The sequence below is a fragment of the Neolamprologus multifasciatus genome, chromosome 19 (assembly GCF_963576455.1).
Source record: "Neolamprologus multifasciatus chromosome 19, fNeoMul1.2, whole genome shotgun sequence".
Lineage (NCBI taxonomy): Eukaryota > Metazoa > Chordata > Actinopteri > Cichliformes > Cichlidae > Neolamprologus > Neolamprologus multifasciatus.
In genome coordinates this window covers 23601633-23626477 of record NC_140457.1, presented here as the reverse complement: position 1 = coordinate 23626477, position 24845 = coordinate 23601633, and the positions used below count along the sequence as shown (strand labels likewise).

At 39.2% G+C, this 24845-nt stretch overlaps 1 protein-coding gene across 2 annotated transcripts in view; it reads right to left on the bottom strand.

Annotated features, from left to right (window-relative positions):
* Positions 1 to 1403: 1403 nt before the first annotated feature.
* The window catches only part of LOC146496665 (uncharacterized), a 29158-nt gene continuing 5716 nt past the window's right edge, over positions 1404 to 24845 (bottom strand). Inside the window, exons 2-8 of one of the 2 annotated variants that reach the window (XM_085143477.1) lie at positions 24489 to 24535; positions 20223 to 20333; positions 19360 to 19473; positions 19089 to 19242; positions 16850 to 17010; positions 13771 to 16756; positions 1404 to 13737 (exon numbers count right to left, since the gene is read on the bottom strand). In XM_085143477.1, the coding sequence (XP_084999603.1) occupies positions 2732 to 13737; positions 13771 to 16756; positions 16850 to 17010; positions 19089 to 19242; positions 19360 to 19473; positions 20223 to 20333; positions 24489 to 24535 (14579 nt within the window). In that variant the 3' untranslated portion in view covers positions 1404 to 2731. Of the gene's footprint in view, positions 16757 to 16849; positions 17011 to 19088; positions 19243 to 19359; positions 19474 to 20222; positions 20334 to 24488; positions 24536 to 24845 lie in introns of both variants that reach the window. The other variant, XM_085143476.1, reaches the window with a different exon arrangement.

Below are 24845 nucleotides of genomic sequence, written 5' to 3'. Positions count from 1 at the left end.
GGTGAAAAAAAAAAAAATAGCTTGTACTCATGCTGCCCCGACATCATGCGAGCCCATATTGGGAATGGCATAGGCACCGATCGATTTTCTATAGCCCATGGGAGTAAGGGCGCCCTCCGTTTGCGAGGTGCGCCTGCTGCTTGCGGCACAGGGAGGAGAGGGCGGGGCGGCGGGGGATTGGCTGGAGCAGCAAAAATTACCAACTCTCAAAATAAAACAAAAATAAAAACAAACAACAAACACGAAAACACCAGACATCATGATACAGACTTATAATTTGCACCGATGTTTTTTCAAAATTCTATACCCGAAAAGTGAGCGCGAGAGCCCTCGGTGCGCCTGCTTGCTGCTGAAGTCAAAGTAAACTTTATTGTCATCTCCGCTACATACAGTCCAGTATATAGAGAGACGAGACGACGAGGCTCCAGTTACAGCAGTGCAAGAAAACAAAAATAAATATTTAAGAGTAAAATATATATATATATACACTTTAGGACTCGGGGTAAAGGGATCAATAACAATTTAAAATGTATATTTTATATTTTGTTTATTTAAAGTCTCACACACAACCCGTTTTTAAAGTTTAAAAAAAGAGAAAAGAAGAGGAGCGTAGCGACTTCCACAGTCGCTAGAGGCCGGGGATGGAGCCTGCCTATTTGCCTGACGCGCTGTCAACTTTACGCAGTAATGCCAGAGGTGGAATTGCTTGCTTGTTTATTAAAGCGCTTGAAAAGTTTACAGAGCTCGCGATTCAAACTCTTAAAACATCACAGGCTCTAATGCAACCAGGGGAAACTCGTTGTGCTGCGGTCAACAAAAACTACGGCTACCCAGCCCTCCTCTCTGTCAAAATCAAACCAGTGAAAGACAGACTGACAACGCCCTCTTAATGTCACCGCTAGCACCCACGTGACTCCCGTTACACATCACCATAGCAACCAAACAAATTAAAACCCAGTGATCCTTAAAATTCAATACATTTAATTATGGCTCCTACAAGGAGGAACGAGCAAAAGACACAGGTAAGCAGATGTGTCATTGGATAATGGCAGGTCATGTATCCTAAAACATTAAGAATCAGAATACTTTCTTAATCCCTAAGGAAATTACGTGGGTTACAGTTCCTCCAAGAAGAAATGGTAAAAATAGTAACAGTAACAGACTAAACTCCAAACAATATATACAATAATATAATATTAATTAGTCAGTGTCAATTGTTGATTTGTCCTGTTCACATTGTATGACGAAGTATGATGTCTGTTTAGTAGCCGTTTGCATACTATACATACTCTCTCCCTCTTCATATGTATGTGTGTATGTGTGTGTGTGGGGGGGGGGGCGCCAGGGGGGGGGGGGTGTTCGCCCAGGGCGCCTAACAGGCTAGGACCGCCACTGACAACGAGTGAGGGCTTGATAGTTGGCACCCTATGGTGTAATTGTAAGGTACACTGATACGTTTTACATTTTCAAAGTTGGAGTGGAAGAAGCTTTTTTTCTTGTTCTGTATATTTCATGATATTTAAATGAGGTTTGTGAAGGAATTTCAATTGCTGTAAAAAAGCCCATAACAAGGAAATCTGTAGTTAAGCTAACACAGAAATTTCACACTGTGCGCAGGGACTTATTCACACAGTAAACTGTGAATTATCTGTATATAATATGAAGCATATTCGTGATGATATGTTACCATAGTTATGAACTTTGTCTCCATCTAGTGTGCAAACATATTGACTACAGATTGAAAATTGTGCTTTTTATTAATTTCACTATAGACACACAAACACACACACAAACATAGTTTTGGATATAATAGCATTTATTGTCTATAACTTTGCAAACAAGTTAAGTTAAAGCCTATCAGAATACAAACACGAGCGGTAATCCAATAAAATTCCAAAGGTCATTAAAAGCTATTTATATAGCCGGTTCAATAGCCCCACTTTGTACAGAGATATGGAAAGAAAACAGAGTCCAGACAGATTTCTAGTGTGGCAAATTAGGTTCAAAGTAGCAAAGTATTAATAAAAAATATAATTTTAGCAGTACATTTGCTGTGTTTGATCATACGCTTTTCATTTCAGCTTTGCATTGCTATTGTCTCTTTACATTTTAGCTACAGCGACAACAGTATCTTGGTGCAATACGTACATATTCTTTGTTCTATCTTAACTGCATTATGCTATTGTAGTTTGTATATACTGTAAGCATTATAGTGAAATTACTGTAAACACAATTTGGAATGTCAGTAAAATAAATTGATTTTTGCATCAGTCTCAAACAGTCAGAAATTTTAGTTGACGGCACTGGTGATTATCATTTTGTAAAGTACACACACAAGTAAATTAGTCAATAGTGAAAAACTGCAAAATGAGTTTTAGAGATTTTGGTAAGCAAAAGTCAAACATTCTGCATCTAAAGCAAGGATATTTGCTAAGGCCTTGCTATAATTTGAAGTAAGGACACAGTTATACACATTGTTAGTATCTTCAACAGACTGTCAGCGTGAATTACAGGAATGCATATTTTTTTTGTAGGTCAGCATCATAGCACAGCACATCACCATCATGTTGTAATGCCTGAACACTGACAGATTGTTCTCTGTGATCGGTAAGTTAAACATGCTAACTTCCTTTCCCAGTTTCCAGCATGTTTTCATTCACTTGTCTCCTCTGACATTCAGGTCTAGGCAAAGAGAAATAGTATCTTTACACATGAATTATTTCCAGTTGCCTCACTTCTCAGCATCGTCAAAGAACCTCATTTTCTCAGAGTGCACAGAGTCTCTCAGTCGCTGTATAGATGACGCTGTCTCACCAGAGATGGGCTCAGAAGAGTCAAATACATGAGTAATTTGTTTGGTTATAACAATTGTCTCTCTGCTTTCACTTCTTTCAGTTGAGGTTTTCATCACTAAGTGCCTCTCAAACACCGCTCTGTTGCCACTGTCTGAGCCTTCCACAGTCCGTGATGTAGTTTCATTAGCTTCTGATTTTAAGGGAAGGCATTCAGCTAATTCAGCTTCAATTTCAGTTAGTAACTGGGCATGCTGTGCTTCTGGGGTTGCTTGTATATTTGTTGTAATGACGTGTAGTTTTCCAGATTCCAATCTGCACGTGTCTTCTGATGACGATGATATTCCAGAGGACAGAATAGTGATTTTCTCCGGTAAGTTAGGCTGAACTGAGATCAGTTCAGTCCTCGTGGCCGAAGTAAAGATGTTACTGTGTGTCTCTTCAAGCTCAGTAGCAACATTTGGATCAGAATATTTGACAGTTACCTTTGTTGGGGAAGATATGGATGGGCCAACATGCTCACTTGTGACTGCAGAACTTATATCAGCGAAGGCATCCGATGATTGGACAGAAAAGGTGGGGCTAATTTCCTCGTCCCCTGTTCCCCCTACTGGGCTCTTTTCATCCTTTTGTTCACATTTCTCAGGAGCACTGGGGGCTTCTGAAGGGGAAGACAGGCCAAACTTAGGAAATTTAAACCAACCTGTCCTCTCGGGACTCTTGGACATATCTTGTATGGTACTTGCTCCTTTTTCCTTTGCTTCTAATTGCTTTCCAGCATGTTCGCCTATTTCTAGAACTTCTTTTGAGACTACAAGATTTTCTTCAACTTGGTCTGCTTTTGGAACATCAAATTCAACATCAATAGTCTTTAGGATCTCACCAAATGATGTCAGAATCATTTTTGGTGATTTACTTTCTCCTTTTGTTTCAACTTCCATTTCCAGTTGAGCTTCTTTATCTTCTATTTCAGCAGGAAGCTGTTCCTCTTCAGGTTTAGACTTTGAGAAGCTAAGCCTGGGCATTTTAAAAGATGGTAGTTTGAATTTACTTGGTGATGGAAGACCCACAACATCAGTCTCAGTCTTGGGTGTTTCGGATTCTGATATTATACCTTTGGAATAATCCATTTTAATATTAACAATCAAATCTTTGTCTGTGACAGAAATATCCTCCTTAGGTTTAGATCCATGAATGTCAATTACTTGCGCTGTTTTGGGTGCTTCCATGGTAACGTCAAAGGAAGCACTGCTAAATTTTGGCATTTTCAGTGGTGAAATTTTTTGTTTTAAAGGGGATCCTTCAGCATCTTTTGACTTTGCTTTAGTCTCAGAAGACTTGATTCCCAAACTAGATGAAGATTGTTTGACTTCTTCTGAGATTTTGACCTCTGCTTTTATTTCTGGCCGTTTGCTGTCGACATTGTTTATTGATGATTTTAAATCCACTTCAGGTCCTTTTGGTTTTGTTTGTACAATGCCTAACTTTGGGAACTTAAATGGGCTTCCTTGCCCAGCTTCTTGCTCAGGAGCTTTAATTTCCATTTCAGGTTGTTTAACTTTTATTTCTCCCTCTGAAACAGAAACATCAGCTTGTGGAAGCTCATCACTTAACTCCGATTCTTTAATACTTGACTTTGAAAAAGAAAATCTCGGAAGTGAAAATTTAGGTTTTTTCAAGTTTGTTTCAGTTTCTTCAGCAGGTGGTTCTTCCATTGAAGGTCCTTTGATTTCAGCTTCTGCTAGACAGACTTCTGTTTTGCTTGATATAATCTCAGCTTTGGGTGTTTCAATTTTGACATCAATAGCTGGGGCCTTATTGGCTGTCCTTGAAAAGGAAAATTTTGGAAATGTCCAACTTGGTCGTTTTGACTTGACTTCGGCCTCAATTGTAGGTGTTTCTGGTAATGAAGTAGAACCCTCAGTTTCTTTGCCTTCAATATGGAGTAGTTTGATGTCAGCTGTTACCTCTGGTAAGGAAATATCAACATCTTTCTTTGATAAACTTAAATCTGTTTCAGGACTTTTAACTTTGGCCATTGAGATGGCCAGATTTGGCATTTTAAACTTGCTTCCAGATATCTCACCTCCTTTAGCTTTCACATCTACAGCTACAGCTTCAGAGTCAATGCCAGGTGCTGCATCAATTTTAATGCCTTTATTCACATCACTTACTTCCATACTGAACTCATTGTCAGGTTGTTTGACTATATCACCTTGCAGAAAAATAACATCAGTTTTTGGGAGACTGATATCAACTTCAGGGTCTTTTACACTTTGCTTGGAAAATGAAATTTTTGGCAATGAAAATCTTGGCTTTTTCAATTTAGCCTCAAGGTTTGTATCGGTTCCCCCCTCTATGGTAATATGTGAGGATTCTTTAAGGTCGGTATCTGGAAGATGTACATCTGTTTTGACTTCTGGTAGTATGACATCAACTCTGGGAACATCAATGTTGATATCTTCGTCAGGGGCCTTACCAGCTTTGTCAGCTTTGGCTTTTGGAACTGTAACATCTACATCTTTCTTCGATAAGCTTAAATCAATGCCAGGCACTTTTGTTTGAGGGACAGACAATCCAAGACTTGGCAGTTTGAACTTACTTCCTTTTCCTTCAGGTTCCAATCCACTGGTTTTCAAGGAGATTGAAGGTTCTTTTAATTCAGTGCTGGGTGCTGCAACGCCAACTTCAAGAACCTCTTCAGGAATCTCAATATCAGCACCATCTATTTTCATACCTTTGTCCATATCCGGTACCTCTGCTGTTGCACTTGTGACACCCACTCCAAATTTTGGCAATTGGAATGTTGGCATCTTAAACTTTGATGGTGATCCTTTCTTTCCCTTTGTTTCAATCTTTATCTCAGGAGGTTCAATTCCAACTTCAACACATGGTTTTTCAATTTCAACATCACAAAGCTTGACTTCAGCTTTGGCTTCTGGAAGTGTAACATCTACATCTTTCTTCGATAAACTTAAATCAATGTCAGGCCCTTTTGTTTGAGGGACAGACAATCCAAGACTTGGCAGTTTGAACTTACTTCCTTTTCCTTCATGTTCAGCTCCTGTAGTTTTCAGGGTGAGTGAAGGTTCTTTCAATTCAGTGCTGGGTGCTGCTATGTTAACTTCAAGAACCTCTTCAGGGATACTAATATCAGCTCCATCTACTTTAACATCTGTGTCCAAATCAGGTACTTTTGCTGTGGCACTTGGGATACCAATGCCAAATTTGGGTAATTTGAATGTAGGCATCTTAAATTTTGATGGTGATCCTTTTTTGTCTTTTGTCTCAACTTTGAACTCAGGAGCTTCAATTTCAATTTCAACAGAAGGTTTCTCTACTTCAACATCAGGGAGTTTGACTTCAGCTTTAGCTTCTGGAAGTGTAACATCTACATCTTTCTTCGATAAGCTTAAATCAATGTCAGGCACTTTTGTTTTTGGGACAGACAATCCAAGACTTGGCAGTTTGAACTTACTTCCTTTTCCTTCATGTTCATATCCACTGGTTTTCAAGGAGATTGAAGGTTCTTTTAATTCAGTGCTGGGTGCTGCAATGTTAACTTCAAGAACCTCTTCAGGAATCTCAATATCAGCACCATCTATTTTTATGCCTTTGTCCATATCCGGTACCTCTGCTGTTGCACTTGTGACACCCACTCCAAATTTTGGCAATTGGAATGTTGGCATCTTAAACTTTGATGGTGATCCTTTCTTTCCCTTTGTTTCAATCTTTATCTCAGGAGCTTCAATTTCCACTTCAACACAAGGTTTTTCAACTTCAACATCTGTGAGTTTGACTTCAGCTTTGGCTTCTGGAAGTGTAACATCAACATCTTTCTTTGATAAACTTAAATCGATATCTGGTCCTTTGGCTTGAGGGACAGACAATCCAAGACTTGGCAGTTTGAACTTACTTCCTTTTCCTTCATGTTCAGCTCCTGTAGTTTTCAGGGTGAGTGAAGGTTCTTTCAATTCAGTGCTGGGTGCTGCTATGTTAACTTCAAGAACCTCTTCAGGTATACTAATATCAGCTCCATCTACTTTAACATCTGTGTCCAAACCAGGTACTTTTGCTGTGGCACTTGAGATACCAATGCCAAATTTGGGTAATTTGAATGTAGGCATCTTAAATTTTGATGGTGATCCTTTTTTGTCTTTTGTCTCAACTTTGAACTCAGGAGCTTCAATTTCAATTTCAACAGAAGGTTTCTCTACTTCAACATCAGGGAGTTTGACTTCAGCTTTAGCTTCTGGAAGTGCAGCATCTATGTCTTTCTTCGATAAGCTTAAATCAATGTCAGGCCCTTTGGTTTTTGGGACAGACAATCCAAGACTTGGCAGTTTGAACTTACTTCCTTTTCCTTCATGTTCATATCCACTGGTTTTCAAGGAGATTGAAGGTTCTTTTAATTCAGTGCTGGGTGCTGCAATGTTAACTTCAAGAACCTCTTCAGGAATCTCAATATCAGCACCATCTATTTTTATGCCTTTGTCCATATCCGGTACCTCTGCTGTTGCACTTGTGACACCAACTCCAAATTTTGGCAATTGGAATGTTGGCATCTTAAACTTTGATGGTGATCCTTTCTTTCCCTTTGTTTCAATCTTTATCTCAGGAGCTTCAATTTCCACTTCAACACAAGGTTTTTCAATTTCAACATCTGGGAGTTTAACTTCAGCTTTGGCTTCTGGAAGTGTAACATCAACATCTTTCTTTGATAAACTTAAATCGATATCTGGTCCTTTGACTTGAGGGACAGACAATCCAAGACTTGGCAGTTTGAACTTACTTCCTTTTCCTTCATGTTCAGCTCCTGTAGTTTTCAGGGTGAGTGAAGGTTCTTTCAATTCAGTGCTGGGTGCTGCTATGTTAACTTCAAGAACCTCTTCAGGTATACTAATATCAGCTCCATCTACTTTAACATCTGTGTCCAAACCAGGTACTTTTGCTGTGGCACTTGGGATACCAATGCCAAATTTGGGTAATTTGAATGTAGGCATCTTAAATTTTGATGGGGATCCTTTTTTGTCTTTTGTCTCAACTTTGAACTCAGGAGCTTCAATTTCAATTTCAACTGAAGGTTTCTCTACTTCAACATCAGGGAGTTTGACTTCAGCTTTAGCTTCTGGAAGTGTAACATCTACATCTTTCTTTGATAAGCTTAAATCAATGTCAGGCCCTTTGGTTTTTGGGACAGACAATCCAAGACTTGGCAGTTTGAACTTACTTCCTTTTCCTTCATGTTCATATCCACTGGTTTTCAAGGAGATTGAAGGTTCTTTTAATTCAGTGCTGGGTGCTGCAATGTTAACTTCAAGAACCTCTTCAGGAATCTCAATATCAGCACCATCTATTTTTATGCCTTTGTCCATATCCGGTACCTCTGCTGTTGCACTTGTGACACCAACTCCAAATTTTGGCAATTGGAATGTTGGCATCTTAAACTTTGATGGTGATCCTTTCTTTCCCTTTGTTTCAATCTTTATCTCAGGAGCTTCAATTTCCACTTCAACACAAGGTTTTTCAACTTCAACATCTGTGAGTTTGACTTCAGCTTTGGCTTCTGAAAGTGTAACATCAACATCTTTCTTTGATAAACTTAAATCGATATCTGGTCCTTTGGCTTGAGGGACAGACAATCCAAGACTTGGCAGTTTGAACTTACTTCCTTTTCCTTCATGTTCAGCTCCTGTAGTTTTCAGGGTGAATGAAGGTTCTTTCAATTCAGTGCTGGGTGCTGCTATGTTAACTTCAAGAACCTCTTCAGGTATACTAATATCAGCTCCATCTACTTTAACATCTGTGTCCAAACCAGGTACTTTTGCTGTGACACTTGGGATACCAATGCCAAATTTGGGTAATTTGAATGTAGGCATCTTAAATTTTGATGGGGATCCTTTTTTGTCTTTTGTCTCAACTTTGAACTCAGGAGCTTCAATTTCAATTTCAACAGAAGGTTTCTCTACTTCAACATCAGGGAGTTTGACTTCAGCTTTAGCTTCTGGAAGTGCAGCATCTACGTCTTTCTTCGATAAGCTTAAATCAATGTCAGGCCCTTTGGTTTTTGGGACAGACAATCCAAGACTTGGCAGTTTGAACTTACTTCCTTTTCCTTCATGTTCATATCCACTGGTTTTCAAGGAGATTGAAGGTTCTTTTAATTCAGTGCTGGGTGCTGCAATGTTAACTTCAAGAACCTCTTCGGGAATCTCAATATCAGCACCATCTATTTTTATGCCTTTGTCCATATCCGGTACCTCTGCTGTTGCACTTGTGACACCAACTCCAAATTTTGGCAATTGGAATGTTGGCATCTTAAACTTTGATGGTGATCCTTTCTTTCCCTTTGTTTCAATCTTTATCTCAGGAGCTTCAATTTCCACTTCAACACAAGGTTTTTCAATTTCAACATCTGGGAGTTTAACTTCAGCTTTGGCTTCTGGAAGTGTAACATCAACATCTTTCTTTGATAAACTTAAATCGATATCTGGTCCTTTGACTTGAGGGACAGACAATCCAAGACTTGGCAGTTTGAACTTACTTCCTTTTCCTTCATGTTCAGCTCCTGTAGTTTTCAGGGTGAGTGAAGGTTCTTTCAATTCAGTGCTGGGTGCTGCTATGTTAACTTCAAGAACCTCTTCAGGTATACTAATATCAGCTCCATCTACTTTAACATCTGTGTCCAAACCAGGTACTTTTGCTGTGGCACTTGGGATACCAATGCCAAATTTGGGTAATTTGAATGTAGGCATCTTAAATTTTGATGGTGATCCTTTTTTGTCTTTTGTCTCAACTTTGAACTCAGGAGCTTCAATTTCAATTTCAACTGAAGGTTTCTCTACTTCAACATCAGGGAGTTTGACTTCAGCTTTAGCTTCTGGAAGTGTAACATCTACATCTTTCTTTGATAAGCTTAAATCAATGTCAGGCCCTTTGGTTTTTGGGACAGACAATCCAAGACTTGGCAGTTTGAACTTACTTCCTTTTCCTTCATGTTCATATCCACTGGTTTTCAAGGAGATTGAAGGTTCTTTTAATTCAGTGCTGGGTGCTGCAATGTTAACTTCAAGAACCTCTTCAGGAATCTCAATATCAGCACCATCTATTTTTATGCCTTTGTCCATATCCGGTACCTCTGCTGTTGCACTTGTGACACCAACTCCAAATTTTGGCAATTGGAATGTTGGCATCTTAAACTTTGATGGTGATCCTTTCTTTCCCTTTGTTTCAATCTTTATCTCAGGAGCTTCAATTTCCACTTCAACACAAGGTTTTTCAACTTCAACATCTGTGAGTTTGACTTCAGCTTTGGCTTCTGAAAGTGTAACATCAACATCTTTCTTTGATAAACTTAAATCGATATCTGGTCCTTTGACTTGAGGGACAGACAATCCAAGACTTGGCAGTTTGAACTTACTTCCTTTTCCTTCATGTTCAGCTCCTGTAGTTTTCAGGGTGAGTGAAGGTTCTTTCAATTCAGTGCTGGGTGCTGCTATGTTAACTTCAAGAACCTCTTCAGGTATACTAATATCAGCTCCATCTACTTTAACATCTGTGTCCAAACCAGGTACTTTTGCTGTGACACTTGGGATACCAATGCCAAATTTGGGTAATTTGAATGTAGGCATCTTAAATTTTGATGGGGATCCTTTTTTGTCTTTTGTCTCAACTTTGAACTCAGGAGCTTCAATTTCAATTTCAACAGAAGGTTTCTCTACTTCAACATCAGGGAGTTTGACTTCAGCTTTAGCTTCTGGAAGTGTAACATCTACATCTTTCTTCGATAAGCTTAAATCAATGTCAGGCCCTTTGGTTTTTGGGACAGACAATCCAAGACTTGGCAGTTTGAACTTACTTCCTTTTCCTTCATGTTCATATCCACTGGTTTTCAAGGAGATTGAAGGTTCTTCTAATTCAGTGCTGGGTGCTGCAATGGCAACTTCAAGAACCTCTTCAGGAATCTTAATTTCAGCACCATCTATTTGTATGCCTTTGTCCATATCCGGTGCCTCTGCTGTTGCACTTGTGACACCCACTCCAAATTTTGGCAATTGGAATGTTGGCATCTTAAACTTTGATGGTGATCCTTTCTTTCCCTTTGTTTCAATCTTTATCTCAGGAGCTTCAATTTCCACTTCAACACATGGTTTTTCAATTTCAACATCATGGAGTTTGACTTCAGCTTTGTCTTCTGGAAGTGTAACATCTACACCTTTCTTTGATAAACTTAAATCGATATCTGGTCCTTTGGCTTGAGGGACAGACAATCCAAGACTTGGCAGTTTGAACTTACTTCCTTTGCCTTCATGCTCAGCTCCTGTAGTTTTCAGGGGGAGTGAAGGTTCTTTCAATTCAGTGCTGGGTGCTGCTATGTTAACTTCAAGAACCTCTTCAGGTATACTAATATCAGCACCATCTACTTTAACATCTGTGTCCAAACCAGGTACTTTTGCTGTACCACTTGGGATACCAATGCCAAATTTGGGTAATTTGAATGTAGGCATCTTAAATTTTGATGGTGATTCTTTTTTGTCTTTTGTCTCAACTTTGAACTCAGGAGCTTCAATTTCCACTTCAACAGAAGGTTTCTCTACTTCAACATCAGGGAGTTTGACTTCAGCTTTGGCTTCTGGAAGTGTAACATCTACATCTTTCTTCGATAAGCTTAAATCAATGTCAGGCCCTTTGGTTTTTGGGACAGACAATCCAAGACTTGGCAGTTTGAACTTACTTCCTTTTCCTTCATGTTCATATCCACTGGTTTTCAAGGAGATTGAAGGTTCTTTTAATTCAGTGCTGGGTGCTGCAATGCCAACTTCAAGAACCTCTTCAGGAATCTTAATATCAGCACCATCTATTTTTATGCCTTTGTCCATATCCGGTACCTCTGCTGTTGCACTTGTGACACCAACTCCAAATTTTGGCAATTGGAATGTTGGCATCTTAAACTTTGATGGTGATCCTTTCTTTCCCTTTGTTTCAATCTTTATCTCAGGAGCTTCAATTTCCACTTCAACACATGGTTTTTCAATTTCAACATCTGGGAGTTTGACTTCAGCTTTGGCTTCTGGAAGTGTAACATCAACATCTTTCTTTGATAAACTTAAATCGATATCTGGTCCTTTGGCTTGAGGGACAGACAATCCAAGACTTGGCAGTTTGAACCTACTTCCTTTCCCTTCCCGTTCAGCTCCTGTAGTTTTCAGGGTGAGGGAAGGTTCTTTGAATTCAGTGCTGGGTGCTGCTATGTTAACTTCAAGAACCTCTTCAGGTATACTAATATCAGCACCATCTACTTTAACATCTGTGTCCAAAGCAGGTACTTTTGCTGTACCACTTGGGATACCAATGCCAAATTTGGGTAATTTGAATGTAGGCATCTTAAATTTTGATGGGGATCCTTTTTTGTCTTTTGTCTCAACTTTGAACTCAGGAGCTTCAATTTCAACAGAAGGTTTCTCTACTTCAACATCAGGGAGTTTGATTTCAGCTTTAGCTTCTGGAAGTGCACAATCTACATCTTTCTTCGATAAGCTTAAATCAATGTCAGGCCCTTTGGTTTTTGGGACAGACAATCCAAGACTTGGCAGTTTGAACTTACTTCCTTTTTCTTCATGTTCATATCCACTGGTTTTCAAGGAGATTGAAGGTTCTTTTAATTCAGTGCTGGGTGCTGCAATGCCAACTTCAAGAACCTCTTCAGGAATCTTAATATCAGCACCATCTATTTTTATGCCTTTGTCCATATCCGGTACCTCTGCTGTTGCACTTGTGACACCAAGTCCAAATTTTGGCAGTTGGAATGTTGGCATCTTAAACTTTGATGGTGATCCTTTCTTTCCCTTTGTTTCAATCTTTATCTCAGGAGCTTCCATTTCCACTTCAACACAAGGTATTTCAACTTCAACATCTGGAAGTTTGACTTCAGCTTTGGCTTCTGGAAGTGTAACATCTGCATCTTTCTTTGATAAACTTAAATCAATATCTGGTCCTTTGGCTTGAGGGACAGACAATCCAAGACTTGGCAGTTTGAACTTACTTCCTTTTCCTTCATGTTCAGCTCCTGTAGTTTTCAGGTTGAGTGAAGGTTCTTTTAATTCAGTGCTGGGTGCTGCTATGTTAACTTCAAGAACCTCTTCAGGTATACTAATATCAGCTACATCTACTTTAACATCTGTGTCCAAATCAGGTACTTTTGCTGTGGCACTTGGGATACCAATGCCAAATTTGGGTAATTTGAATATAGGCATCTTAAATTTTGATGGGGATCCTTTTTTGTCTTTTGTCTCAACTTTGAACTCAGGAGCTTCAATTTCAGTTTCAACAGAAGGTTTCTCTACTTCAACATCAGGGAGTTTGACTTCAGCTTTAGCTTCTGGAAGTGCAGCATCTACATCTTTCTTCGATAAGCTTAAATCAATGTCAGGCCCTTTGGTTTTTGGGACAGACAATCCAAGACTTGGCAGTTTGAACTTACTTCCTTTTCCTTCATGTTCATATCCACTGGTTTTCAAGGAGATTGAAGGTTCTTTTAATTCAGTGCTGGGTGCTGCTATGTTAACTTCAAGAACCTCTTCAGGAATCTCAATATCAGCACCTTCTATTTTGATACCTTTGTCCATATCCGGTACCTCTGCTGTTGCACCTGTGATACCAATGCCAAATTTTGGCAATTGGAATGGAGGCATCTTAAACTTTGATGGTGATCCTTTCTTGTCTTTTGTCTCAACTTTTAACTCAGGAGCTTCAATTTCCACATCAACAGAAGGTTTTTCAACTTCAACATCATGGAGTGTGACTTCAGCTGTAGCTTCTGGAAGTTTAACATCTGCATCTTTCTGTACGTCTTTCTTTGATGAGCTTAAATCAATGTCAGGCCCTTTGGCTTGAGGGACAGACAATCCAAGACTTGGCAATTTGAACTTACTTCCTTTTCCTTCATGTTCAGATCCACTAGTTTTCAAGGAGATTGAAGGCTCTTTCAATTCAATGCTGGGTGCTGCTATGTTCACTTCAAGAACCTCTTCAGGTATACTAATATCAGCACCTTCTATTTTGATACCTGTGTCCAAATCAGGTATTTCTGTTGTGGCACTTGGGATACCAACTCCAAATTTTGGTAGTTTGAATGTGGGCATCTTAAATTTTGCCAGTGAGTTCTCATTGTCCTTTGTCAGATCTTCAATATCAGGATCTTCGGTTTCCATTTGAGCAGAGGGTTTTTTACGTTCAGCATCAGTTTTGGCTTCTTCAAGTGTTTCATCTACATCTCTCTTCAATAAGTTAAAATCAACTTCTGGTCCTTTTACGTTTGGCATTGTTATTCCAAATTTTGGCAATTTGAACTTGCTTTCATGTACTTCGATTTCATCTCCAGTCTTTTCCTGGGGAAAGAAAGCTTCTGCACTCCCAAGACTTACATCGATTTTAGTTTTAATTTCAGTCTGTGGTTTGACAGACCGTTTCGTTTCTGACAGTTTCATATCTTCATTTTTCTCTGATACACTGGAGTCAAATTCAGACCCTTTTATTTTTGGCATTGCAATTCCTAACTTTGGCATCTTGAACTTGCCTCCTTGCCTATCAAATTCACCTTCTGCCTGAGGATGTTTTATTTCCTGGTCATATTTTTCAGCCTCCATTATTCGTTCTGCAATACAAACATTTACACTTCCAAGTGTAACATCGGTCTCAGGCGGTGGTGTCACAGCTACACCTTTCTTTGATAGACTTGAATCCGTTTTTATTCCTTTCACCCTTGGCATGGAGATACCAACATTTGGCACTTTAAACTTGCTGCCCTTTCCCTCTCTTTCAAGAGTTTTTGTCTCAGCTTCATCAGTGTTTATAGGCTTATCTCCATCGGGCACATTTACACTGATGTATGTAGTAATAGCTCCAAATTGAGGCAATTTAACTGCATGCTCTTCAGTTTCTGCACTTTTTGCTCCTTTTCTAATTTCTTTCAGGGAAATATCCACATTTGGTTTTGACTCAAGATTTACATCAAAACCTGTAAGCCTAATGCCATTGTCCTTTTTGGCTGGTGAACCATCTACTGAGTCAATGTATTCAATGCTATCAAGTTCAGGAATCACAACCTCACATACAACTCCTTCAGTCTGCCCCTTGTCTTTTTTAATTTCATCTTTTGATGTCGTTACTTCTCGGAGGAATTCAGCTTTTTCTCCTTTTGTTGTGTCCCCTTTTTGCTGAAAGATATTTTGTTTTGGCAAGACGATTCCAATATTAGGGATTCTTATGTCTGGCTTCGCTATCCCAAAGCTAGGCATTGTCATCTTTGCCTTCTTTGATTTCTTATCTGATTCATATTCAGATTTGATACCCTCTGTTCCTCGTGTTTCATCAGCCTCATGTGCCTGAAGACTAGATACTTTCTCTAAACTTTCCTTTCCCTGTATTATAATATCTTCTCTTTTATAGGTCCCAGTTTTAATCTCTTTGCTGCTTTGTTTTTTCTTAGTTTCATGTTCCTTTTCAGTTTTTACTGTTGTTTCAGTTAAAAGATCCTCTGAGGTTAATTGACCGGTTGTGATCTGTGACAGCTTAACTGTAGTCTTGGAAATTTCTAGAGAAGAAGTTGTGTCAAACTTTGTAAGACTTGCTCCATGCTTTGTTTTGGTGTCTACCACTTTTGTAGGCGTTTTCACTGATATTCTTTGAGCATTTGCATCTATCACAGTAATTTCTTCTGGAATAGGCATGCCAGATGTATCAACTTTAGGCAGCTTGTATCCAGGCAATTTAGAAACTGCCTCTTTCACACTGTCAACATCAATTGACAGTTGCACAGTTTCCGCTTGAAATTCTCCATTCTGTCCTGTATAATTTACCTTAGGTTCTTTATTTCTTTTTGCTCTCGTCTTCACAGACTTATCCTCCATACCTGGTATCTCAATCTCTTCCCGTTTGGGAAGTTGGGTTCTCAAATCACTGCTTTTTGCCAGTCTCTTATAAAGATCATCTGTGATTTCCTCAGCACCAACGTCACCCAAACTGAGTTTCGGCAGTTTGACAGTTTCCTCTGTTCTTCTGTCTTCGTGTTTTTCTTGGATTTCTTTGCCTTTCTGCCTTTTTGCTTCACTTTTCTGTGGATATTTATGTGAAACTGCAACATCAGATAAATCATGTTCCACCTTAGCATAAAGAGCAGGATCTTCTGTGTGTGACTCAAAGTTTGGGATTAAGTCAGATTTTTCATTTTCAGGATGATCAGCTAAGTCAAAACTTGCCCCTAGTGTTTTTAGCCTTTTTGGTGACGATTTTGCTTTTGCTTCTTTCTTGTGTGATTTATCCTTCCCCAGAATTTTCATTTTTAATTCAGACCTTTCTTTCTTCTTCTTTTTCCCCTCAGGGGACTTGATATGAGAGGGGCTTTTTTGATCTGCTAGAGCCACAGTTAAATCTGCTGTTTTCAAAGTGCTATCTATACTGATAAGTTCCACCTTATGTTGAATAGGTTGAGCTTCACGGACCGTTAGATTAGTTTCTTCAAGTTGCACATCTTTCATTACTTTCAGATCTTTTTTCACATAGGCTTCAGGCATTTCTCCTGAGGGGCTTTCAAGGCACTCAGGTGAAAGCATATCAGATTCTTGTGTGTGGTGAGTGTCACCACTGATCTGTCCAGTTTGCACATCTGTGTCCTGCTCCTCAGATGAACTTATCCGGCCTCTCTTTGTCAGACCAGGTAGTTTTATTTTATGCTTTTTCTTGTATTTGAGAGCATCCTGAGTTTTTATTGGTGACTCTGTGTCGCTTGTTGTTGGGCTGAGTTCAAGCTTTCTTTGTTCCTCAGCCTCTGAGGAACTGTGAGACCTTGTAAAACGTGATTTTCGCCCTTTTCCAAAGGATGAAAACTTGGGCCACGAAATGCGAGCTTCTCCGCGTCTTTTAGTTTTTCCTTGTTCTCTCATCTGTGGAGTGTGGAGGTCTTCTTCCTGTTAAGAAGCATAAAAATTAAAGGTAAGTTGTTACTAACAAATAAAAATAACTAACAAAGAGTTTGAGCAGACAACTTTGAGAATAGTTACAGGTATAACGTCAGATTCGATGGCTGGTTCGGTCTCTGTGATCTCTGGCTTGCGCTTCAAGCAAAGCTTCAGTTTATATGCCTGAGCATGCTCCAGAATCTGAATGGCATCCTCATATGACATGTTGTCAAAATACACAGTGGCACTCAAAATCTGATCACCTGTGTAGACAAGACAAAATATTTCAAAAGGACTTTGATGAGCAGACTTTAAGTCCCATTTTTAGTTGATAAAAATTGAAGTGTTCAATAAAAAATCAAATAAAGAATAACATTAACATTTGCTTGTGTTCAACGTACAGTGCTAAAAAAATTATAGTAACACTTTGAAAACACATAAGATCTCAATGGGAGGAAAAAAACCATGCTGGATATCGACGCTGATAAGAACTGGGTAATGTGTTAGGAATGAATGGCCTCATCATTTGATTGAAATAAAAATTATCAACTTACAGGGGGCTGAATTCAAAAAGCAGACTAGTCCATTTTGCCAAAATTTCATTGCAGCAGCTCAAAATGACACCCAGTTGTAGTTGGGTGTCATTTTGTGCTTGAATTCATGCATGACAAATTCAGGCAATGCTTCCAGTGAGACAATAGATGGTGTCCTGGGGGATCACCTTCCAAATCTGGACCAAGGCATTAGCAGGTTCCTACAACGGGATTGCATTGTATGGACCGAAACATAACATCCCTGTTGGATTTAGGTCAGATGAGCGTAGGAACCAGTCAATGGTATCAATTCATTCATCCTCCAGGAACCGTTGCCTACAAGGAGGAACCCAGGATCAACTGCACCTGCATAAGGGCGATCGTGGCTCAAGAGTTGGCAGTTCGTCTTGTAATCGGAAGGTTGCCAGTTCGAGCCCTGGCTCAGACAGTCTTGGTCGTTGTGTCCTTGGGCTAGACTCTTTACCCTACTGCCTACTGGTGATGGCCAGAGGGGCCGATGGCACAATATGGCTTGTAGCTGTGGCTACAACTGTAGCTTGCCTCCACCAGTGTGTGAATGAATAGTGGAATTGTAAAGCGCTTTAAGGGCCCCGAAAAGCGCTGTATAAATGCAATCCATTATTATTATAAGGTCCTGTGTAAATCTGTTTTTAGCCTACTGGAGGTCATTTTGTAGCTCATCCTGTTCCTCCTATCATAAAGGAGCACACCCCATTAAGGAACTCCAAGAAGTTCATTCCAATACCTAATGGCAGTCAGGGGGCTGTCACCTACCCTGTCTAGTCTGTGTATCCCTTCATGAATATGCTTCCCCACCACCAATCCATTCATGTGGAATGATGTTACGGGCAGCATAATGTTCTCCATGGCTTCTCCAGATGCTTTCATGTCTGTCACCTGTGCTCAGGGTGAACCTGTTCTCATCTGTGAAAAGCACAGATGGTACACCGGCCAGTGGTGGACCTGTCAATTCTGGTATTCTATGGCAATGACAATAAGGCTCCAGAGTGCTGGGCAGTGAGCATAGGACCGACTAGAAGATGTTGGCAAGTTTGTTTTTAGCCTGCAGGAGGTCATTTTGTAGCTCTGGCAGTGCTCATCCTGTTCCTCCTATCCCAAATGAGCAGATACAGGCTCTGCTGATAGGTTAAAGGCCTTCTATGGCCCCATTCACTCTCCTAGAGTAACTGCCTGTCACATGGAACCTCCTCCATGCTCTTGAGACTGTGCTGGGAGACACAGCAAACCTTCTGGCAATGTCACATATTGATGTCCCATCCTGGAGAAGTTGCACTATTTCTCCAACCTCTGCATAGTCCTGATATCACCTCATGCTATCAGTAGTGACACTGATCCTAGCCAGATACAAAACTTGTCAGAAAAGATGGGGAAGGAAAAATCTCGGTTGCCTCAACCTGTAAAACATTCCTGTTTTGCAGTTGTCGCACCATTGCCCTTCTAGTGTACCTGTTGTTAATTTCATTAGCAACAAAGCAGCTAAAACTGATTAGCAAGCCCCTCTGCTACATATCTGACCACGTCAGTATCCCAGCAGTTTGACTGACTTGATGTTTTACTCTAATTAAAAGTGTTCCTTTAATTTTTTGAGCAGTGTAATTGTCAATTGAATATTGCAAATTAAGAATTCTACAATAGCATAACATAAAATCAAGTAGAATACAGAATGTAATAATACATAGTAATGTAATGTAATAATATAGAGACTTAACAAGGAGCTTTAAACCTATAATAATTTTAATGAGACAAATTTTTAGCCGCAGGTTTACCTTCTTTCAGTTTTAGATTTTTGGAGGCTGGTGACTCTGGTACTACTTCCTTAATGAAAATTCCTTCTTTTCCCCCTCCACCATAAATGAGACCCTCTGCACATCCATCTTTGGCCGTTTTCACTATCACCTCAGATTCAGGGCTCTCAGCTTCCTGCCAGTGCAAAAAAGGACAGTCATTTTACCTTTAGCACTGATTTTTTTCTGCAGCTGCATAGCTTGGAAGGATTTACAAATGCAGTACAGAGAGGAAAAGCTAGAAATGTCTCACCTTGAGTTTACTCATCTTTGGAGTAGAGCGCTTTTCAAACATGGACCCAAGCCCAGACTTTTTAGTTTTCTTTCCAGTCCCACCTTTGTGGCGTGGGTCATGCTCTGCTTCAAACTAAAAGGAGTTTAAGAGGAGCAAAGGGGTTTAAAAAGTGATCTTATAATACTCAGATCAGGAGGGTACATTCATTTATACAGGGGAGTAGCCACGTTATTGCAATATTATACAATGCACTGCTCATCTTGAACCACACAAATCTGTAAAGAGAAATAAGTAATAGAAAGTAAGTAATAAAACAACTAATAAAAACACAATGTTATCTTTCACAGTTTCTACATTTTCATGTGGATGTTGTCCAGAAACAGACTTCTTCAGTTTCCTTTTTTTTTTTTGTCATTTCAGGACATGCAGCCGTGTGAGTATAACTGAGTCGAATACACAAACTTCTTTCTTTCAGTCACAAGTTTGTTTTTCTAACTTCATTTATTTTTTGGCCTAAAAAATAGACCATTGACTTACAAGCAGACTATTCAATAACTGTGAGTTTACATGCAGTGAAGTAGCAGCGTTATAATTTCCCAGCTGAGGTGAAGAATTAAAAGAAAACCAGTTATTTCTGCCAGAGAAGCCTGATTTTTTTTGGACATGGATGCATTGTAAACAATGTTCTGTTCTATTGTCTTAACTGGATTTTCAAGACTAAACGAGCTAAAAGCTTCGGGGGGGGGGGGGGGGGGGGGGGGGGGGGGGGGCTGAGCTTGCTTCATGCCAAGTGCTTACTCATAGGGGATCGAGTGATGTTGTAGGACCTTAAAACGTGAAGCGGACACGTAACTTAAAATATGTGTGGTGTTTCTCTGTACCTCTTTATCACTGTCACTGTATTTTTCAGTCTCAGGATACTCCTCAACTGGAGATGACCCTTGTGGGCGTGGTCTCTCACTCTCTGCGAACTGAGATGGCTCATCACATATCTGCATGGACATAAGGTCAGTAAACATTAAAACAAACCTGCTTTCATCATCACCCCTAAGAGATTTCATATCATTTCATTTGGATATTATCAAGCCTAGAAAGCATCTATTTTCTTGAGCTGCATATAAAATGTTTTCTTATTAAAACTCATGCAGCTGCACCGGCAGCATAACAACAAAAAAAAAAAAGATATGGAGGAAAATTGGATCACAGATAGTGCGATAGCACCTTATTTAGCCAAAAGCATCACTGACTGGGTGTTTAGCTATTTGGCATTTAAGAACTGTCACATTATTGGTGTGTTTCCTGAGATGGCAGCGTTGGCTAGTCTGTCAGGCCAACACTTTGAGCAAAATACTTTGTGCATGTGTACTTTGTGTGTTTGTGTGCATGTGTGTGTGTGTGTGTGTGTGTGTGTGTGTGTGTGTGTGTGTGTGTGTGTGTGTGTGTGTGTGTGTGTGTGTGTGAATGAAGTGTAGATTCTCATTTTCATCATCCACACAGCAAATTCAAAAGTGTTAAATGTTTTGGTGTTAGTAGTCTTAGAGTTAATTTTACTCTAAGTAGAGTCACATTCTTTTAATGTAACTCTGAGGTGTAAAATGATAGTAGTTAAAATTGAGTGTTAAAAATGAGTGTTTCTATTTCAAAACTGGAGGTGTTACAATGGAAACATTAACTCTTGACCTCTTAACTCTGAACTCCTACAGGGGCTATGACACCAATTGACTATGTGCACGTTAGCATATGCTACTTCCGGTGCGGAAACTCCTGTGGGGAGCTTTGTTTCCGGTGTCCTATTCGCGCCCTGTTTACGGTCCAAAACAAGTTAAGCAAATAAATAAATAAAGCGGCGATTTACATTTCTATAGATGTCTCGGGCATTTACCCAATATATCTGTAAATGATGTTCATCGACTTGTCGATATTTTTCCCCCACGCCTCAGGGGAAAAGAGAAAATGGATTCAAATGTTATATTTCTCAGCTGTCCCTCGTTTATCGCGGGTGTTATGTTCTAAAAATAACCAGTGATAGGTGAAATCAAGTAGCCAATTTTATTTTTTGACGGTGCAAAACGTTTCGTGGACATCGTGGACATACAGCACTGCACTTCAGAGTCACACTGCTAGCGATAGATGCAGCGATTCTGTACTGTACAGGAGAGACGGAGGAGATCGTCTGCAGCGATCAGGACGCAGGACGTAAAAAAGCATGCAAACTTGCACTAAAAAAGCTGCGAAACAGCGAGGTGAAAGGTGAACCGCGTTATAGCGAGGGACCGCTGTAATTTTGAAGGTAAGTCACAACATACCCTTCGTAAATACTAATGTATAGAAACCGTTACCAGCAATCATTAATTTTTTGTGTGGCTTTTTTTCACGGTTTGTTAACATGCTGTGTAGGTGTGTACTTGACTAGCTGATATCGACATAAACATCTGGTTTGACTATTGTTCACCTGTAGTTTGAATGCTGAACATTTGCCTGTTTAAATCATAAGACCAGTCACTATACAGAGATGTGCTTCTGAATGTGGACGATGTGTCTTCTGCTGCAGTGATGCAGTTCTGCTTGTGTTGAGTGATGTAAACAACTGATCGATCTAAACTCTTTAAACGTCAAAATTGATCATTAGATTTTTATGACACAACAGTGGTGAGTGTTCCCACCTTCTCCTCTTTGTAACTTAACGCGATCGTTCCGTTTTCGAGTTTTGGACATCAATTTTGGAGTATATCTTCGCAGTAGCGATTGACCGCAAAGTAAAGCTACCGGAAATGTACAACCCCACATCCGGTCTCAAACCAGGAAGTTAGCATTTTCTCATGCACAGGGTCAATAGAGTAAATTCACAGACTCCGCCCCCAGCACGGCTCCAATCGAAGCTGAAGTGAAGCCGTTTCAGAACATTTTGCTCTACATATTTGAGTTGTTTGCCATGCTTGGTAAGTCATGTTTTCAAAGATTGTTTCAATTATTATTATTAGCTTTTACTTCTGTGGCTCTTTGGAGTTGAGACAAAGCTGTGTGGAAGGCATTAGCCATGTTGCTCGGTGATAGCATAATATTCTGTTTTAGCTAGCTGAAAGGTATTGTTTGCGGGCAAATACCACAGCCTTGAAAAAAAGCTTGCATGTGAATTTTCAGTCAAATTTCTTGGTCAAATACACTTAAAACAATGTCTAGAATGTGAAATGTTGATATAATGGTGCTACTTGAAGCCTGAAAACGATCTCCCATAAAAAACGAGCAAACAGCAGTAGCAGATGTCCCGAGTGCCGACTGAGTTCTACGTTAGCACTTAGATCCCTCCAGAGTTTTGTGCACACGGTTTAGGTAAAAATGAAAAAGGTTGAGGTTTTACATTTAGTTCAGTATTACCTGTTGTCTGTGTCCTTGTCTTTTGGGAAAATACTTTACACAAGTAATGGCTCAAAAAGGATTCCTTTTTTTTTACTGTGCTGCAATTGATTTGTGCCATTAATTAGTGTCAACTAATTTTTATTCAATCTCCACATAGGATATGCTTGTGAAGATGGAATATGGGGGAGAGCAGAAGTGCGTTGAAGTTCCACAAAGTGATGACTGAAGGACATGCATATTGTATTTTGTATTTATTGAAATAAGTGATGAGAATGCTGTTATTTGCATTTACCAGCTCACCTATGTCAGACCTTTTGATAAACGAAATTCTAATGAAAGTGAGAACATGTACACTGTTACATCTTTCAGAAAATGTTTTGAAATTGTGGTGCACAGTTCAGAATAAATGTTTTTCAAAAACCATTGCGTCTTTTAGTAAATGTTTATTTCCAAAATAAATTTCTAGAAGTTCAGAACAGTAAAATTCCCGCTTTTTAGAATTAATTAGAAGATAACTCTTATGTAGTTAAACTAAAATACTCTTTGAGAGTTAATATATAAACTCTTAACACCAAGTGTTAAATTATCAACTCCAGAGAGATTTGGTGTTTAACACTAAATCAGAGTTAACATACCAACTCTCCAAAAAGAGTTAAATTAACACTCTCTGGTGTGGACCCATATAGACACTTTAAAAGTGTTGAAATCAAATCTGACAGTGTTAATTTGGACATGCTGGATTTGCTGTGCATCATTTCAGCTGCTAGCCCATGATCGGTGACAGCCTTGTTTATATTAGACTGATGTGATCATTTTTCAGTGCAGCACAAATATTAGTCAGCCAATCTGTATAAATACTATACAGTGATTTGTACAAATACAATACATACAACCCATTACATACAAGTTGTAATGGGTTGTTGTTATTTGCCTATCTGTGCATAGTCTCCATTAGCACTAAGTCTTGTCTTTGCTGTAAAGTTAAAATAACTGTTGTTCAGTATTTATTAGCTCAGACTCCAACATCAACATCATAATCTATCAATCAAACATGGTGGATCCAGTTTTAAGGCACAGGAATATGTGACCGCCTTCAAACAGAAACTGAACTGTTGATCACTTTGGTGATCTAGACGCGTTACTTCATACAGTCTGTTGTCACTGTATAATACAAAATCCTAAAAACATATGACAATGTTGAGAACGTACAGTAGATTTCCTTCTATGGAATAAAACATTTCAGCTGTTTGTTTGTGAAAATGTGCTAAATATGGAAAAGGGGGATTAAAATGAAAAGAAAAATATAAAAACAGGACAAAAACAATAAGGACATAATGCACACATCTGTAAATGTAAAATTTTATAGTCTGAAGTATATGAACTATTGATTTAACAGCTTTAATGTTATTATTCCACAGTGTTGATCTCCCAGTAGGACCACCTACTCCCTTGTCACTCATTCACTGTTATGTTGTGTTGTGTTGTGTTATGTTATGTTATGTTATGTTATGTTATGTTATGTTATGTTATGTTATATTGTGACAGTTTTTCCCTCCGGTTTCAAAATTTTGAAGGAATACTGACACATGGAAAGATGTCGGTATTCGTGTTGAAAAAAATCAACATCATTATATAAAGCTACACTAAAGTGAACAATATCACCAGCTGCAGATGGCTCAAATTAATAATGAATGAAATGAAGTATAAGCACAAAACTTACAGTAACTAACAAAGAAATGAAATGAAGAAAAAACAAGCATGTCACTTTGTGTCACAGTAAATTCACTTACTGAGTCCTCTGTGGCAGGCTCTGGGCCTTGCAGCCTTCGCCCAGGTCCTGTTCACAAAAAAAAAAACACAATAACATAGTATCTGATATGACATCTGTGTATTGCAATACTTTAAATGTAAACTGTTGACCTCTAATGCTTCATTTTCTGCATGCACAAGTTTATCGCGTAACTATTTGGCATATTAATCCCTAAATAAATCGCATTAAGTGATTTTAGTCCGGTCACACAGCAGCTAAACAAAGTCTGTCCTGTTACTACAAAACCACAAATATGTCATGCAAAAAGGCACCTGGCAAAAAAATCACACTCCTCCGTTTACAAAACCGGCAAATAAAATGCACTGAACACGATTCA